Consider the following 17762-nt stretch of genomic DNA (forward strand, 5'->3'; position numbering starts at 1 on the left):
AATACAGACCCATAACGAAGAAGATCTCACTCAACTTTTTTCTTTAGTTCGTATGTCCATCCTTGTCGTATGTTCCAGGGTAAACCATCGTAATATCAGTTCGACTCGAACCTAAATGCGTCGAGATGCCTATGTACAAAGTTGGGATCAAATGCAGATACTGAATGCGTATGGGATATTCGCAAATATTCGAAGGCGGGTTGTGTGCTCAATGCACAAAAGTCGAAGGAAGGAAATAGCAGTAAAAGCGCAAAATGATATCGTGCAGCGAAGATTCCGGAAATAGATATGCTTTCAGCCAGATATGAACCGTCTAGTCATTATACACCGACGCTCGGGACCACTTGCCCCTAGCCCTGATGCGTTTTCCGAAGATGTAGAATAAGTAAGGAATTGGAATCAGACCTACAGCGATAAACCCGAGCACGCTGGATGCCCAGTCGATGCCAAGGTTATGGAACATTGCGTTCGCGAATAGTGGGAAACAACCTGCGAAGACACTTCGAAGGAATGTGTTTGCTGCGACTGCACTGGCGGAGGTCTTTTGGAAGGTGTCAATGAGATAGTTGAGCGCTGCTTGGAAGATCGTGAAGAAGCCTAGACCCATGCATGCTGCGCCAATCACTGGGCCAATCCAGAAGATCTTCTTGGAGGATGTCCATCCAAAGATGAACAAACCAGCTGCGAAGAAAATGGAGCCGAACATCATTGGAGGCAGGCGGGCTTCAGGAACGGGTCGGTTGCGGTTCGCTTTGAAGCGCTTGATGTAGAATCTCTGGTTCAATACGTTCAATGCGGCGCCAATGAAGATACCGACGAGCAGGGCCAAGAAGGGCAACGCCCCCACAAGCAGATTCCAGCCTCGCTCTTCTTCGAACTCGATGGGGAAAGAGGCAAGATTGAGATATAGGATACCGTACACGAAGGACGCGTAGAGGGCGACGGTAAAGCAGATCGGTGTCGCAAGCAGCTGAAACGGACGGACGAGATATTTGTTGCCCATTTCCTTGAAGCTGGCGTCCCATTCCTCATGTCGGGCATGCAATGCCCAGTTTCCCGTCTCGTGGCGTAATTTTTGCGCCTTGTACACCAAGAGAACAGGCGGATAGCTTTCATCGAGGAAGATAACGTCGAGGGTGAAGAACAGCATCTGCATTATCCCGGTAATCTGAACTCGATTAGTATGTTGAAAGCAGCGAAGGGCACTCGAGAAGTACTCACATATTCCGTCCACCTCCATCTCAGATAGCTCTGAACAATGGCTCCACCAACAATAGGTCCCAGAACAGGACCACCCACCACTGCCATGGCATATCCAACCATCGCAGCACCTCGCTCCTCCGCAGACCAGATATCACTCAACACACCACCAGTATTTGTAATCGGAGCTGAGCTGAACAGGCCGGTAAAGAATCGAGTGAGCATAATAGTCTGGACGTCTTTGGCAGCGGCGGTTCCAAACGAGAATATTGCCGCGATGAAATACGGGGCAAGCACGGCAGGTTTGCGGCCATAAAGTTCAGATAATGGAGCCCAGATGAGAGGGCCCAGTCCGAAACCAAACATTAGCAGGGTCAATCCAAGCGTACTGACCTCCTCCCCAACATGGAATTGGCCTGCTATCTGACGAATGCCGGGAGAGTAGCTATCATACAGTTAGTATTTCTTAATTCCGTATAATCTCGAGTCCACGGCCGGATCAAAAGGTAGACATACACCGAACTAGACCAAGTAGCACCTAAGAAGGAAATCACCATTAGAAACCTGCGAGCTACTTCAGTTTCCAGTGCTAGCTGCATCAGAAAGACCTACCCATTGTTGTTAACCCGTACAGTAACGTGGTCATTGCCTTCTTTCTAAACCCCCAATTCAACGGTCTATACGGATCATCGGGCCCATCGAAATCAACAATGACATCAGGTCCTGTCTTCGTATGGGATAACGGGTGCGTAAAGCGCGCTGTCTGACCCGGTTCTCGACTCCGTATCCTCGAGACTACCGACTGCGCTCGCTGTTCCATCGACGACAGCGCAGACGCTGCTGTGCTTTGCTTTTCCAGGTTGGCTCCATTTGTATTTGCTGGGCCAGCAATGGATCCATATTCAACATCGGAGCTGTCATCGTCATGCTCATGAGGATCGGTGTTTCTGCACGTAATAAGATCTGATGCCATTCCTATTCAAAAGAGCGCATCGTTCTCCGACGCGAGCTAAGATATTTTTGAAAATATGTACACTTCTTCTTCCTGATCTTCAACAGAAAGACCAAATCAACAAGAGAAGGAGAGAAAAAAAAGTTTCAGGAACAGCAGACGAGGGGCAGCGGTAGACGTCACCAAAAAAAGCGCCGGAAACATTGGAGAGCGTTAACTAAGTATCAGTCGGAGGCCATCAAGTCCGAAGTCCAAGCCGGATAGCCGATAGCGGTCTGGATAAAGCCGATGCCTTAATCCGGCAAACTCGGCATTAACTAGCCTATGTTGGTATTGAATCGTTCTTTTAGAGCGAAGAAAATTGTCGGCATTATTATTATTGCGCTTCAGTTTGCTATCGGACGTCCATACAATTCGGTGGGTCGGCCTGTTCCGACAGCTTCAATCTCTGTCTGTCGGAAATGTTTCCGACCTGTCGAAGCCAAAGAGATTGTCCATGTCCATCCAGCTTATCCGAAGCACCTTGCGGGCTGCGATCGCCACCTTCCGGTAAAAAGTTCAGCCCTTGTCTTGTCGCGGGCAAGTCCGCTTAGGGTAGACAACAGAATCCTCTGCTAGATGCTTCATATCATCAATAATAATAATAATATGTTCAATAATAACATCTTGAGGCGTGAGAACAAGATTCGGATATGGTCACATGACCAGGAGGACCCTGCAAACATCCGATGACGTACTCTTAAGCATGGTAGAAACAGCATACTACGATAAACATCAGTGATCCATGATCTTCGTGTTAGTGTTCATCTGATAAGTCTAGTCTTTCGTAGCATTCCTGAATCACTTTCCTATCTAGAAGACGTCTATCGGCTTTTCTATATACAGAACACTGCAATACGTACGGCGTAACAAGAAACATACGTGCGCAGCAAAATGGGGGAGAATATATAGACATGGCGAAAAAAAAAGAAGAAGACGAAGAAGAAGAAAAAGAAAAGAGAAGAAGAGAAGAAAAAAAAAGAGAAGAGAATGGCCATCTTAGGCAGTGGTCGAAGCCGTGGAACGAGAAGCTTCCCACTTTTGCAGCGCCTCTTCACCAGCAGTCACCTTGAGTCCAATACGCGCATCGAGTTCGTAGCTCTCCCATTTGGCGGTTTTATCCAAGTACTCCTTGCACTCGCGAACCTTCTCGCGCTCAATGGCTTCCACGTCTTCCTGTGAGGTATTAGAGGCCGCGGCGGTACTGGGACTAGCAGGACCAACAGGTCCATGTGAAGAAATGTAGCTCGGTCGCTCCATCCACAGGTTAGCAGCCATCTCATAGTGAGCTGCTGGACAGGTCCAGTCATCTTTCAGATGGCCTTTGAAGAGAGACCGGTCATGGTCGAGGATCTGGTTCCTTAGAAGTTCCTTTGCCTCTTCATGGCGACGCTGTGAACGAAGAATAGCAGCCCGAAGGACAGCAAGAATGGCCTTCTCGTCGGGTCCTTCTCGGTGCCAGTGCTTATTGGCATCGCTTTCAGACCACTCCAAGTTACGCAGTGAGTCCTCGAGCTGCTCAGTGGTCATCCGTCCGAATCCGTTCCAGAAGAAGTTCATCTCCTCAATGGGGTCCACTCCCACGGCATCTACGAGGGGGACACCCCATTCTTTGGTTCGCGCCTCCCATTTGGCAATCTTTCGCGTTACGAAGACATCAAAAGGGAGCTGGCGGGCCAGAAATCGTTTCTTGCCAGCCTGCGTGGGGGCTTTGCGGAGGAGCTCGGTCGCTGTCTCCGCGTGTTTCGCCGCGAGAGAAGGGTCGCTTTTGAGATAGCGACGGTACAAGACAACATGTGCGGAACCAGCGATATAATAGTACAATGACCGTGACCACGAGTTGAGTTCGACACACTAGAACGGAACATTAATGCCTGTCCAAACCAAAGTCTAAGGGAAAGATAAGATGACGGACCTCCAGGAAGGACTGCGAACAGAGTTCGTACTTGTGGAGATACATAGCATTCAAGCTTCGTTCGAACACACGCAAGGCTTCGACCTGTTTGAGCGGGCTACGCTCCCCTTCAGAGAGCATCTTCACGGCCTCCTCCAGGTTCTTGTTAGCACCATGCATCCTCGACTCCTCGAGGAGCCACAGCTGGCTCTTCGGAAACCGTTCTCTCATCTCCGCAAGAAGTGCAGCGAGTCTCTCACGGGGGTATCCTTCGATGCCCTCACCATGATCCATCGTCTCATCCGGGATGATATCACAGTATCGAACAAAACCGTTGTAGTAACCCAGTAGAGCCAACGCTGCTATGGCACCCATGAGATTATGGAACTTGCTCGCCTGCCACAGCATCTGCAAGCCTCTATGTTTGTCTCCGCGGAAACCAATGATACTAAGAAGCTTACTGAACGCTGGAGGGACCATCGAAATGATCAGGAGAAGAACGCCAAAACACAGATTAGCCCCGGAGTGAATGAAAACGTCAATGGGGGTGGTGAAAATGTCCGAGTCGGGATCATCATGTATACCGCGGAGAGAGTCCATCGAAGCTGGAGACTCAGAAACCTTGTCGGAGATATCCAAATCAGATAGTCTCCCGGGTAAGTCTGAGGAACATTCGGGCTCCTCCGCATCATGAAATGCTTCAGTGGAACTTCTGGCGGATGCGTCTGTTCTCTTCGAGTTCAAAGGGAAGGTTCGAGCTCGTTTGGAAGAAAAGGACAACTGACTCGATTTTGCGGATAGTTCCTTTGTTCCCAAGGTGGATGTAGCCGATCTCTGTGCGGTTTTGGGGTTCTCAAGCGATGCTCTGACAGCACCCGTCAGGTCTTTGGATTTCCGTTCCTGAAGGTATTTCTCCTCCATCTGTAGAATACCATCAAGGGTTATATAGGCCTTTCTCAGCTTGTAAAACCCCTTTATGCTCTCAGTCAAGCTCTCATTGAGCACCGCAATGACAGCACCCATGAGTTGCGCCATCGCCTGGCAGAGCGCATACTCTGCTCCGGGCGAATAAATGGCAGACCGATAGGCATTCGGAGCATTCGCATCATGCGTTGCTCTGTGCTGATCGCTCCATGCGCTTGTCTCCGCCTCATTGAGTCGATCCGATGCTGAAATTCAATCCTTCAAATCAGAGGCAGGTTCAAATGAGAGCAATCCATAGACCCACCCTGACGCATAATCTCCTGCTCAAACCCCAATGTAGCCCGCACGAATGCCACGACGCCTTTTCCAAGCTACACGCAAGATCCATCAGTCTCCTATCCATAACTTCTGGGGGCTCCGCATTCATCCCAATAGCATACCTTGTGGTAGGACGAATTCCCCTTGTCTAGACCTGCCTCAGCTGCGTCGACATCATCGTTTAAAATCAACGTAGCCGCTAGATTCCATCATAGTGTATCAGCAATCATCCTCGGGCGCTTCTATCCACTGCTTTTCAAGATCATGTTCATGTGGCTGCTGCATACCTCGCATAGCATTCTCAACTGTAGCCCATCACAGATCACAATTAGCCTGCCATCCACAGATCGATCCCGACATATACGAGGACTCAACTTACGTTCCTGCGCCTCAGCCAGGGAATCGAGAGATTGCGTCGAAGCACTGCCTGGCTTCTTGCCGGACAGCCATGATCCCACCCTCAACATCGTGAAACCAGATCCCACAATAAATGAACGATAAGGAACGATAAAAACAGTCTAGATTTTTTTCAACGCTGCTGCGAAATATCGTTACGAATTGAACCCAGGCAGAACCGAATGGCAGTGAAAAGAGTTTCCTATGATGTCAGTCGCTAACCGCACCCGTCTGGGCCTGGGATAAGGAAAATAGAATCTGGGAATGGCCCATCAACAGAAGAGGCACCACAGTGTCTGTATCCTTCATGGAGAAACGAAGGAAACAGACAGGAGGGAACTATGGTAGCGACGGGGAAGAAAGAGAGCAAAATGGGTACGAATACGGTCGCGTGCCTCAGCGGAGGCGGGCGGGAGTCTTTGCACACACCCTGGGGCCGGCTCTTGCGCTCCTTACAATGTTTCCGCTTTTTGACGTCGTGGCGTGCGGGAGCTTTGGGACGAGCAAGACAGCGCTGAATATGGCCCCTTGCCATGCATGCTGAGGTGAGCCAGGAGCGCTGAGGCTGATAGGAATAAATTACAACAGGAGGCGCTGTAGCTTGTAGAAATGAGCCTTGCAAAACAATGTGGGATGGCCATGGGGTCTAGCCTTGACGTCTGGAGGCTCACCAATCCCGCTGCTAAGTAGAGGTAGAGCGTCTCCGCGATCATCACCGCCCAAGCTCCATTCTGCACCAGACATCTTCTCCAACGCCACGATACTCCCCCACAGCAACATCTGGCCCTCTTTTCACAGCTGGCTATCTTTTCGATCGCCTCTCTGCTTCTCCCTATCCTCCTCTGAAGAGGCCTGCGAACACATATCACACCAGCTACCATGTCGAATCAGACGTCCAACCAGAACCAGGCCGAGGCCTCGCAACAACCCAAGCAGCAGAAGGCACCCCAGGTACTCGAGGAAGATGATGAGTTCGAAGACTTCCCTGTCGAAGGTGCGCGCGATCGTCCCTGCAGAGCTCCAGGCTTTACCAACAGCACGATCCCCCTTTGACGCACATCTATCATCCCACCATGAGCTTCATGCTACAATGCCCCAGAACAGCCCATTACAGCTGCACGCATCATCACCATTCCCTTTTTCGTCGCAAACTTAACCTCTTGCTGACCACATACTCTATCTACAGACTGGCCCCAAGAAGAGACCGAGCAGGGCTCAACGACAGCCAACGGCACAAGCGTCCACCTGTGGGAGGAGAGCTGGGACGACGACGATGCGAGCGAGGACTTCTCAAAGCAGCTGAAGTACGTGACAACCTCACTCCGTACCTCCTGCGCGACAGCAAAGGAAAAAACAATACTGTGGAATGCAGCCAGGCTAACGAGTACGCAGGGAGGAACTCAAGAAGGTCGAGGCGGCTAAATAGATAGAGACGGAATGAAAAGACGGACGAATAATAATGTATCTTGTTCGAAATCAAAAGAACAGCGAGCTTTACATCTTCGGGAAAAGCAAGGCGCAAGCCACGCTAGGCTAGAGCATGATAAGCCGGTTAGAGGGGTCGTTGTGACTTATGCTGTAATTTCCAAGTTTGGAGTACTGGACAGACATCGTCGATTATCCATCCATCTCTTTCCACGAAAACGCTCCAGAAAAGGCGCCGAGAGTGGGCTTATTGAGGTTGAGGAATGAAAGACGATAGGAAGTATCGGATCAGAACTTGCCTATTATGCTCTTTGAGGTATAGCAACAGTAGATAGCTATGCAGAAACATACAAGCACATTATATGCCCATCAGACTCCTCTACCGTCAGTATATATCTGATAGAAACGCTTCAATCACCTCTTACAGGCTGGCTGTTGACCCCTCCTCCCTTCCAGTCAGCTCTCTCCCCAAACAAAGAAATCGCACCCCGTATAGTCCAGAATAACATGGCCCCCTGTTAACAGCGAAGTCCAAATAGCGCAGTGGTTACAAAAACGTAGTTCACAGCTTCTTCGTAGTACAGAGGTTGATGTGGGTGTTTTGGGGGGACGGAGGGGGGTTATCTTTTTTAAGATTGTTGAACTAGGTAAGTTTCCGTTTTGGGAAGCTGGGATAGTGCAGTGCAGAGGCGGGATAACTTTAACAGGTCAGGGTCACCGATTTAGTAGAATATTGATTCGAATAACTATTGGTATTATCATCTAATGTGAAATATGATTTGCTAGCCTTGTCTATATCTCACAACAAGTTCGCGTATACTGATACCATCATTAGATCCTAGTCATTTGAGTCGAAAGGATTAACTACGTGTATCCATAGTAGTATACGTAGGCGTAACTCATGCTCTCATGCTCTATATATCATCATGTTCCGTCCTTAGCGGAGTCGTGCTTATGCGGTGTGTATATACTTTGCCCCTTCCGAACGGGAAGACATCTAAAGGTTCGCGCCTTTTTCTATTATTGAAAGAACAATCAGAACTCCATTGTATTGACAAAATATTGTATTTCAAGTATATCTCTTTTATTCTGCCCGAGATACATTATGGGCATGGAACAGGTTCCATTGAAGAAAAGGACCGGACATCTTCGGGTAAGGACTTTTCCCTCCAGCTCAGGGTTCATCAGTCGAGAGGAGATTCAGGAGTCTTCCGCCTCTTCCCTTCTAACCTGCGGGGAAAGCTCTCCAATTCGAGCCTTGTCCCCCTCTCTCATTATGATATCATAATATTATTGGCGCGCTCTGAAAAGGACAAATTTTACTTACTTGACAGAGCAGCGACACCAGGCAGATCCTTGCCCTCGAGGAGCTCCAGAGAGGCACCACCACCGGTGGAGACGTGGCTCAACTTGTCCTCAACACCGTACTTGGCAGCGACAGTAGCGGTGTCACCACCACCGATGATGACGATGGTACCCTTCTGGGCAGCATCGACAACGGCGTCGAGAGTGTTCTTGGTACCCTTAGAGAAAGGCTCCAACTCGAAGACGCCAGGAGGACCGTTCCAGAGGATGGTCTTGGCCTCAGCGATGGTCTTCTTGTACAGCTCAACACTCTTCTCACCAACATCCAGACCCATGTAACCGTCGGGAATGCCTTCAGCATCGGTAGCATAGCCAGTCTTCGCGTCAGCGGCGAACTTGTCGGCGGTAACATAGTCGACGGGAAGGACAACCTCGACGTTGTTCTTCTTGGCCTTCTCAATGACCTCGCCGACGATCTTGCTACCAGCCTCGTCGAACAGACTGTTACCGATCTTGACGTTCTCGAGGGTCTTCTTGAAAGTGAAGGCCATAGCACCAGTGATGATGAGGCTGTTGACCTTGGGAAGGAGGTTGTCAATCAGCTGAATCTTGTCAGAGACCTTGGCACCACCCAGAATGGCAAGGAATGGTCGCTGGGGGCTCTCCAGAGCCTTAGCGAAGTAGTCAAGCTCCTTCTTGACCAGGAAACCGGAAGCCTTCTGGGGCAGCTCGACACCGACCATGGAGCTGTGGGCACGGTGAGCGGTACCGAAAGCATCGTCTAGGAGAGTGAGAGTCAGCAACTGGTTTCGTCAAGGCGGTCAATGAGCCAAGATGAGGCGAGGTAAGAGTAAGTCTTACTGATGTAGATGTCTCCAAGAGCAGTGAGTCCCTTGCGGAACTCAGCGACCTTCTCCTTGTCGGCCTTGACCTTCTTGCCCTCCTCGTCCTTGTAGCTACCCTCCTCCTCGGGGTGGAAACGCAGGTTCTCCAGAAGGATGACCTGGCCGCCAGAGGCCTTGTTGACAGTCTCCTCGACTTCCTTGCCAACGCAGTCTTCGGTGAAGATAACGTTGCGGCCGAGGAGCTTCTCCAGCTCAGGGACAACGGGCTTCAAGCTGTACTTAGGGTTCTTCTTGCCATCGGGGCGGCCCAGGTGGGACATGAGGATGACAGCCTTGGCGCCATGGTCGATGGCATACTTGATCGTGGGCAGAGCACCGACAATACGCTGGTTGTTGGTGATCTTCTTGTCGGCATCGAGAGGGACGTTGAAGTCGACCTGGATGATGTCATCCTATCAGCAAATGCCTTCTTCTCTCATTCCCATTGATTGGATTCCACAACAGGAGAGGGGACCCAATGCGTAATTGAAAGCAATTTTTCCCACGTACTCGGATCAGAACCCTCTTGTCCTTGAGGTCGACGTCGGTGATGGCAAGCTTGTTGGAGAGAGACATGGTTGCGATGTAATTCCGCCTTGATGAACAACACACGGTCAGCCAGGAAGCGGATTGGATTGATTGGCCTGGATAGGATTATCAGGGAGAGCAGGACTATATACCTCACGATGAAGCCGTGCTTAACTGAGAGGAAAAGCAAATAAACGGACCAAGGGAGAAAGTGATTCCTTCGGTGTACCTAGCGGGGTAGCATATAACCTATCGACGGTGGGGCTCCCGGTGAGAAGGTGGGATGTCGGGCTGATGCGGGACTGATGTCAATGCGATCAACGGGGAAAAGCAACGAGCTCGAAAATGCTACACGGAACAGATCGGGCTTACAGCCAGCTTTATATCTCCCCTTTCCTCCTTCTTTCCTCGGTTCCTGAGTCGGCGTTCTGATGTTGCCGGCTCGGACATGAGACATCATTGCCACGAGACCTTGGTGGAAGCTGGCAGTACCGAAATCATTGTATGCTTTCTTATTGGACGATTCCAATTATCTGACAAGCAACGATCGCATGATATGGTACATATGTAGGGTACGCAATACAGGAATATGACAGCCAGACCCCGCTCCGAAACGATCAGATGTTCACGATAAAAAAAGAAGAAAAGACAGGACCAATAGCGAACCAATTTTGTAGAATCCCACCTATGTTGCAATGTACCTTGGACGCCTTGAACAAGATCCTCTTTGAATCACAAATGACATATCTGGGAATAGAAGACGCCTGGATAACAGAAATTTTTAATCGGGGTGGAAGGTATAAATCTTGGGCCCCTCCCTATAAACAATGCTAATGCCAAAGATTCTTTTAGTGCTTCTCCTCCGATGAGTTGGTTAGAGACAGGTACGCCGTCCAGGCGATACCGACGCTTGAAACAAAGGGCTGCGAGAATGGTCAGCCAGAGCTACTTTTCTATTGGAGAAGGAAAAAAAAAGAAACTTACGATCTGAAACTGGATGGGGACGACTCTAAAGTTCAGGATCTGGACAGCTGGCCATAGAACAAAGTTGGCCTTAAGGGTTGGGATGTACACGTCCCGGAACTTGCGAACCAAATCCCGCCTTCCACCTCCTTCAGCGAAGGTCATGAAAGTGAAGAAAGCAACGAGACCTAAAGCTTCATTAACAAAGCTGCATGACCAGAGAGAACAGATGAAGATGACTTACCAAATGGCGCGAACATCAGCTGGTCGGCAGCCACTCTCTTCAAAGCCGGAGCCGTTGCCGACTCCTTCGTGAGAGGAAACGCTCTGGACAAGAACTTGAACCACTGGAACTGAAGTGGCGCCATGAAGAAACCGAACGCCATGAAGCGTGTGAGTCGCTCAAAGTCGAACGCCGGCGGTCGACCTTTCCCTGTACCCAGCTCCCCCAGGGCGGGAGGCCGCTGCTTGTCAAGCTCATGAAGCTCGATCGAAACCAAATCATCTCCTGGCCTGCGCTCGATACGTGACCTCAGGGCAGTGATTGTTTGAGCGACGGTATCAGCGATGCCATTAAGGACCTACAACGGAGTCCCTCGTCAGTCATAGTTCGATACAGGCAGCACAGGAGGGTCCCAATGAGGGTGGTTCTGCAACTTACAGCATTGGTGACCATGGTGGTCAGCACTGTTTTGATGACGTCGATGTCAGTCCGGTGACGATTCAAGGGCGGGCAGAGCTACAGAAAGGGCAACCTACCTGGCTTTTCCGCATAGTAGGAGTTGAATTTGGCAGCGAGTCGCGCTGTGACAGCCATCTCGATCAGGAATATAATAGTGTGTAGCAGAGGCTGTGATGGATGGAATGGAGATAGAGTCAGCGTCAACTCTACCGGCAATGGAGTGTAATCGTCATTGTCGCGATATAGATCTGGGAGGACGGCAAAAGAAGCGTGAAATTCCTGCGTTATTCACATACCAGACGACCGTAGATGTATCTTTTGTTCAGCCCGTCCAGCACTTTTCTTCGTGTCGTGTTAAACATGTTGTAAAAAAAAAAAAGCGCGAGACCTATATAAGATAGAACTGGATCGAAGACGCAGAATGGACCGGCGGATTGGAGCCCGGAGCGGGAGCGACAGTATGACGCAAAGCGCGCAAGACTTGGCACGGGGGGACCACAGTAGGGCTGCTAGCAGATGAGATCAGAGGGAGGACGGCAGTGGTCCAGCATGCAGTCAGGGGTCAGGATTGATGAAGTTTGAATCTGGGGGATTATATAGAAAGGTGTTTTCGATAGCAGAGTGATAGGTACTCTGGTTGATGAGGTATTAACAGCCGACGAAGGGGGCGGACGCGGCAGGCTTGGATGGAGCCTGTGAGCCTCGACCGTTGCGACCTTGGCGCCGCTTTTACGCCTCCCGCACTCTTTGAGAGATGGTATCATCACTATGAATCTTCCACAGGCGGATTTTTACCCTAGATTGGTGACAATAGACGGACTCTTTAACGGTTTACCACATGAATAAGGAACCTAGAGGAGTAATGTGACTCGTAATCTGAATTCTGCTGACGCCGCACAAATCGTCTATGCTGACAAGGATCTAGAGTAAGGATCAACTGGAACCCCACGGGGTCACAGTTGAAACGTTTATTATATACACATTAACTTCATCATACATGCTTCCGTTCAAACGCTAATATGTCCGGAAGATCCCTGATATCGGTCGTTTCGTTCGTGTTTACATCCACAAGACGGACCGCTTCCAGATGCAGTGAGCCTGCTGCTAAAGGAAGCAGTTTCACCTCAGTCGAATGGCAGGTCCCTGGGAGCAGTGGTCTTCTCGGGCCATTAGCGGGCGGTCTATGAGAGAAAATTCATGCTCAGGCAACAATGCTGGAAGACTCACCCCACTCTGATATCGGTACTCAAACAGATCAACTCCGCATCCTGACCAGCGGCTGTCTTTTGCATAGCGTGGATAATGTTGTCATCTGTGACCGCTTCTGCCACTTGGTCTTCCTTACGGCTAGTAGCAGATGCGGACGATGGTCGGGCGACATGTTTCCGTGGATCCGGCCGCTTCCTGCGCGGGATTGCGGTCATTGTAAACTTGCGAGGGATCCCCGACCGGTTCACAATGAAGACGTCCCAGTAGAACGGCTTGCTCACCTCGACACTGACGGGCCCGGAAAATGATATCGTAACTCCCAGATCAGTGGTGGAATAAGCACGCTCACGAAGAGAACTGCGGTTGGAAGGGGGAAGGGAGGGAGGGAGACCCGCCTGGCCTGGAAGCATCGGCAGACTTGCAGGACGTTTATTTCTCTGCAAAACCTGGCTTGGTGCTCCAAAGGTCGGGTTGAGAGGAAGTGAGAAGTCGACGTTCGTCCGCCACTGCATGGATATCTTTGGCCTACAATCATCCGACAGATTGATAACACCTGCAAGAGCAATGTCCAGGGTGCTGACCATCGCAGTGGTTGAAGGATTAGTTTCCGGTCCATACTCGGGTGTCAGCTTGTAGACCAAGGTAACGTCATCTCGCGGACGACAAGTAATGGGCAGGGCCAAGCCTGGGATATCTGATATTGTCTCAACATTACCATCGGACAAATCCAGCTTCGCCTGTTCCAGGACAACTTCACAAGTCAAGAACGGAGTGACTTCAAAGTCGAGACTTGCGATTGTCGTGGGTCTGCTTGAATAACTATTGAGCCGCGAGTAGCGGATCCTTGCGCTGGCAGCAGGGACAATCCGCGTCGGATGCTCTGTTTGTTGCTGGATATTGTAGATTGGTTCCTCAGTGTGTTGCGCCGGTACCACCCGTAGAAGCCTAGAAGCTGGGAGGAAAGGACTCTCTGTGCCCAAAGTAGGGTCCGCGGCTAATGGCTCAAAGACATTGCTGGACGCAGGAACAAGGCTTTGAAGATACCTATCGTCGCGGTTGTTGTGCTCTGAGACTTTTGGTGGATTCAAAGTTGCGGACGCCGTGAAGATGACCGATGGATACTGAATGCGGACGCGCGGTCGATCTTTGCAGAATTAACAACGCGAGATAACAAGCCATAGCAGCTAGCCAGACTTACTCAGAAAGGCCTCGATCTTCCATATAACGTAGACATGATTTCCCTTCTCTTCATCTCCCTCAAAAGCGTTGACAACTATCAGGGGATCCTCGTTTTCACTAACAACCCCTGAAAAAATCAGATCCCTCGTAGGCGTGGTCCCTTCGCTGTTTGGATCCACTGGGTTGACAACAAATGCATCTAGTCTGACGTCCAGTCGTGGCAGAAGTGTCTTCAAGGCATGTTCCGAGCAATTCGATAATCTAAGGACGATGCGGGCGTTGACAAACTCATCTGGACCACTGTTAATGAGTAAGAGGCTGAACACGAGGCGCATACAGACTGCAACGTACCAAAAAATAAAAGTGAGCGCTGATGTATGGAAGATAAAACCTCCGATAGGTCCTCAGCGCCTCCTTCTAACGCAGAACTCAACGCGCCCTCAATATCTATATCAGTGGCGTGAGGGACGACAGTTTCTAGAACAGCGTGCCTTAGAAACTCGCCATGAGACTCGATACCAGGCATTGCGAGGGCCGAAGTCGTAGGCTCATCAGACTCTCACCGGTAATATCAATCCAAACATCACCAAGACAGATGAGCCTTGAATCCGCATCAAGCAAGACACTGCCTGTATATGATCTGGGGATATACGCACTGCGGATGCTGGAGAAGCCGATGCAAACAATGGCAAACAGCTCCACTTACGGTAAGCTAACCGCGCGCTTAAGTAGAGCTCCCCGAGGCAGACCCTACCAGGGGAAGTAGCAACAACTTTTTTGCGGAGCATCGCGACCCTCGAACATCAGTGATACCCAACACGTACGTTCTGTTCAGTTGAATTCGTCCATAATACGAATTAGCGCGATGAATGGAATGCCCGGAGCCCCGTCGCTCTGGCAGGAGGCTCGTAACGCTGACGGAAGGGTTTATTACTACAATGTCCAAACGAAAGCGACACAATGGGCCAAGCCGCTCGAGTTGATGACGCCTGTCGAGGTTCGTCCGTCGCATTGCTTTTGTCAGTATCTATGATGGCTAACATCTAATTTTTTCTTTTACAGCGCGCGTTAGCGAACCAGCCATGGAAAGAATACACTGCGGAGGGTGGGCGCAAATACTGGTACAACACAGAGACCAGGCAGAGCACATGGGAGATGCCTGAAGTTTACAAGACTGCTCTTGCACAGGTTCAGACTCCTGCAGCGCCACCTGTAGCGTAAGTTCCTATCTATAATCTGTTGGCATTCGTCTTCTAACTTTTCTGCAGCGCCCCGACCTTCGTCGCCGGTGGTGCCAGCACCTATCCCTACCCTCAACAACGCGACCGCGATGACTACGACAGGGGTCCTGCTGACCGACGCGGTACTTATGGTATGGTAGACACAAACGGAATGGCTGCTGCTGCCACTGCGGTAGGAACTCAACAGACAGATCCGGAGTACGGTTCGTTTGAAGAAGCCGAAAGCGCCTTCATGAAGTTACTGCGACGTAACAACGTGCAGCCCGATTGGACCTGGGAGCAGGCGATGCGCGCAACGATCAAAGACCCACAGTACCGGGCGCTGAAAGATCCCAGGGACCGCAAGGCTGCATTCGAGAAATATGTGGTCGAGGTTCGCGCTCAGGAAAAGGATAGAGCGAAAGAGAGGTTTGCTAAGCTCCGAGCGGACTTCAATACGATGCTGAAGAGTCACCCGGAGATCAAGCACTATTCGCGATGGAAGACCATCCGGCCCATCATCGAAGGTGAGACCATCTTCCGGTCGACTAACGATGAAAACGAGAGACGCCAGCTCTTTGAAGAGTACATTGTCGAGCTCAGGAAAGCCCATATGGAGCAAGAGGCAGTGACTCGTAAGGCCGCAATGGACGAATTAGTCGCCATCCTGAAAGCTCTGAACCTGGAACCTTATACCAGGTGGGCTGAAGCGCAAGAGATGATTCAGTCAAATGAAAGGATCCAAAACGATGATAAGTTCAAGACCCTGAGCAAATCAGACATTCTGACAGCTTTCGAGAACCATATCAAGGCCCTTGAACGCGCATTCAATGACGCGCGTCAGCAGCAAAAAGCGGCCAAGGCACGAAGAGAGCGCCATAACCGTGAAAGATTCATCGAACTCCTGCAAGAGCTTAGATCTCAGGGCAAGATTAAGGCTGGTAGTAAGTGGATGAACATTCACCCTTTGATTCAGGACGACCCTCGGTATGTAGCAATGCTGGGCCAGTCCGGATCTAGTCCACTTGATCTTTTCTGGGATATGGTGGAGGAAGAGGAACGGTCTCTACGAGGACCGCGTAATGATGTGCTGGATGTTCTCGATGTGAGTTTTCTTCGTATCTGAAAAGTCAAAGCCAAGCCTATTACTGACACTTGCCGCAGGACAAACGCTATGAGGTCACTCCGAAGACTACATTCGAAGAGTTCAATTCCATGATGAGCACTGATCGGCGTACAGCAAACATCGATCGAGATATCCTTCAGCTTATTTTCCAGCGCATCCAAGAGAAGGTCATCCGACGTAGCGAGGATGAGAAGCATGCAGCAGACCGTCACCAGCGGCGTGCCGTCGATGCCTTGCGTTCTCGCATCAAACATCTCGAACCACCTGTTCGACTCACCGATACTTGGGAACAAGTTCGGCCAAGAGTTGAAAAGACAGAGGAATACAAGGCCATTGAATCAGACGAACTTCGTCAGACTGCATTCGACAAAGTCATTCGCCGTCTTAAGGAAAAGGAAGAAGACGTGGATAAGGAACGAGACCTGCGTGATCGAGACCGTGGCGGACGGCACGATCATTACGATCGTGACCACCGCAACGGTCAATCATATAGAAGGGAAAGAAGAGCGGCTTCTAGCCGTCTCAGCCGTACCCCTGAGCCTGACGCGTACGAAGCTGACCGTCGGAAAGCCCAGGCGGATCGGGAGAAATCCTACCGGAAGACCAGTGGGCTTTCTCCCATCCGTGACAGGCGCGAAGATCGTGATCGTGACCGCGAAAGGGACAGGGACCGCTACCGTGAGCGTGAGCGCGACCGAGACAGACGACCCCTTAGCCACTACGAACGAGAACGCCGCGACCGCGAAGAGGAGCGGGAGAGGCTATACCGCACGCGCGGAGATCCTCGTGGCAGCCGGGACGAGTTAGATTACGGTGACTCTCGCAGCACGGTAAGTAATAATGACCGCCGTCGCCGTCGTGACAGTGACGCCGAAAGCGCCACAAGTCGCGGTGCCAAACGGTACAGGCGTGACAGTCGGGAAAGAGATCGCAGCAGAGGCGCCAGGAAAGACCGCGATCGTGCTCGCGACCGGGCGTCTGCAGAGGCGGAGGCCAAGAAGGAAGAGAAAGCAGTGCATTCTGGAAGCGAGGAGGGAGAGATCGAGGAAGACTAAAAGTCGTGGGCAAAAGCTGTACGAATAGCGAAGAAGGAATGACCAGCCAGCAGGGCCCGGTCGGAGGATGGCTGATAAAGTCCCTCGTAAGTGTAAACTTCTTCTGATCTTACATATAATGATAAATGTAGATTTTCCCATACCATCATCCTTCACCATACTACTAAATGCCATGGCAAGTAATTCCGTATCGTATTAGTGATTCTACTCTAAGAGTGATTTATGACAATAGCAAACCTTATTATGCTATACTTTCTATGACTCTACCCTCTGTTCTTGAGTCTTCTTTGACTTCCCCGTCAGGAATATATATATATAAGCGCCACTCCCACCCTCTCTCCCTTCATATCCTCATCTATCCACATGTGCTGAATATAGACAACACGACAAATCTCAATACCATCACACTCTGCCCCTCCTCTGGTTACTAATAGCAGTGCATGGTCTACTCTGCCATTATTAA

At 50.5% G+C, this 17762-nt stretch overlaps 7 protein-coding genes across 7 annotated transcripts; 2 read left to right on the forward strand and 5 right to left on the reverse strand.

Annotated features, from left to right (window-relative positions):
* Positions 1-313: 313 nt before the first annotated feature.
* On the reverse strand, positions 314-2173 carry C8Q69DRAFT_508916 (MFS multidrug transporter; the record flags this gene model as incomplete). Its single annotated transcript, XM_028633028.1, has 4 exons — positions 314-1168; positions 1222-1645; positions 1717-1738; positions 1813-2173. 4 exons carry the CDS (start codon positions 2171-2173, stop codon positions 314-316), a joined length of 1662 nt encoding a protein of 553 aa, XP_028483333.1.
* A 1017-nt stretch (positions 2174-3190) lies between these two features.
* Positions 3191-5794, reverse strand: C8Q69DRAFT_508917 (mitochondrial outer membrane protein iml2; the record flags this gene model as incomplete). The annotated part of the gene is made up of 6 exons (XM_028633029.1): positions 3191-4045; positions 4107-5254; positions 5314-5380; positions 5450-5526; positions 5615-5632; positions 5707-5794. The coding sequence occupies 6 exons, from the start codon at positions 5792-5794 to the stop codon at positions 3191-3193; spliced, it is 2253 nt and encodes a 750-aa protein (XP_028483334.1).
* Positions 5795-6315: 521 nt separating this feature from the next.
* On the forward strand, positions 6316-7517 carry C8Q69DRAFT_474537 (putative 26 proteasome complex subunit Sem1). Its single transcript, XM_028631131.1, has 3 exons — positions 6316-6717; positions 6910-7027; positions 7116-7517. The coding sequence occupies exons 1-3, from the start codon at positions 6603-6605 to the stop codon at positions 7147-7149; spliced, it is 267 nt and encodes an 88-aa protein (XP_028483335.1). The 5' UTR covers positions 6316-6602; the 3' UTR covers positions 7150-7517.
* A 950-nt stretch (positions 7518-8467) lies between these two features.
* On the reverse strand, positions 8468-9913 carry C8Q69DRAFT_405884 (putative phosphoglycerate kinase PgkA; the record flags this gene model as incomplete). Its single annotated transcript, XM_028628096.1, has 3 exons — positions 8468-9234; positions 9315-9735; positions 9848-9913. The coding sequence occupies 3 exons, from the start codon at positions 9911-9913 to the stop codon at positions 8468-8470; spliced, it is 1254 nt and encodes a 417-aa protein (XP_028483336.1).
* Positions 9914-10706: 793 nt separating this feature from the next.
* Positions 10707-12150, reverse strand: C8Q69DRAFT_332436 (hypothetical protein). Its single transcript, XM_028627489.1, has 6 exons — positions 11807-12150; positions 11588-11678; positions 11490-11515; positions 11073-11409; positions 10850-11016; positions 10707-10788 (listed from the first exon to the last, which is right to left on the reverse strand). Exons 1-6 carry the CDS (start codon positions 11870-11872, stop codon positions 10714-10716), a joined length of 762 nt encoding a protein of 253 aa, XP_028483337.1. The 5' UTR covers positions 11873-12150; the 3' UTR covers positions 10707-10713.
* A 1-nt stretch (position 12151) lies between these two features.
* On the reverse strand, positions 12152-14553 carry C8Q69DRAFT_332435 (TRAPP trafficking subunit Trs65-domain-containing protein). Its single transcript, XM_028627488.1, has 4 exons — positions 14250-14553; positions 13918-14190; positions 12738-13863; positions 12152-12667 (listed from the first exon to the last, which is right to left on the reverse strand). The coding sequence occupies exons 1-4, from the start codon at positions 14422-14424 to the stop codon at positions 12502-12504; spliced, it is 1740 nt and encodes a 579-aa protein (XP_028483338.1). The 5' UTR covers positions 14425-14553; the 3' UTR covers positions 12152-12501.
* A 117-nt stretch (positions 14554-14670) lies between these two features.
* C8Q69DRAFT_474545 (hypothetical protein) lies at positions 14671-17444 on the forward strand. The gene is made up of 4 exons (XM_028631132.1): positions 14671-14895; positions 14961-15115; positions 15167-16223; positions 16283-17444. Exons 1-4 carry the CDS (start codon positions 14764-14766, stop codon positions 17297-17299), a joined length of 2361 nt encoding a protein of 786 aa, XP_028483339.1. The 5' UTR covers positions 14671-14763; the 3' UTR covers positions 17300-17444.
* The last annotated feature ends 318 nt before the right edge of the window (positions 17445-17762 follow it).

Source organism: Paecilomyces variotii, assembly GCF_004022145.1.
Source record: "Paecilomyces variotii strain CBS 101075 chromosome Unknown C8Q69scaffold_9, whole genome shotgun sequence".
NCBI lineage: Eukaryota > Fungi > Ascomycota > Eurotiomycetes > Eurotiales > Thermoascaceae > Paecilomyces > Paecilomyces variotii.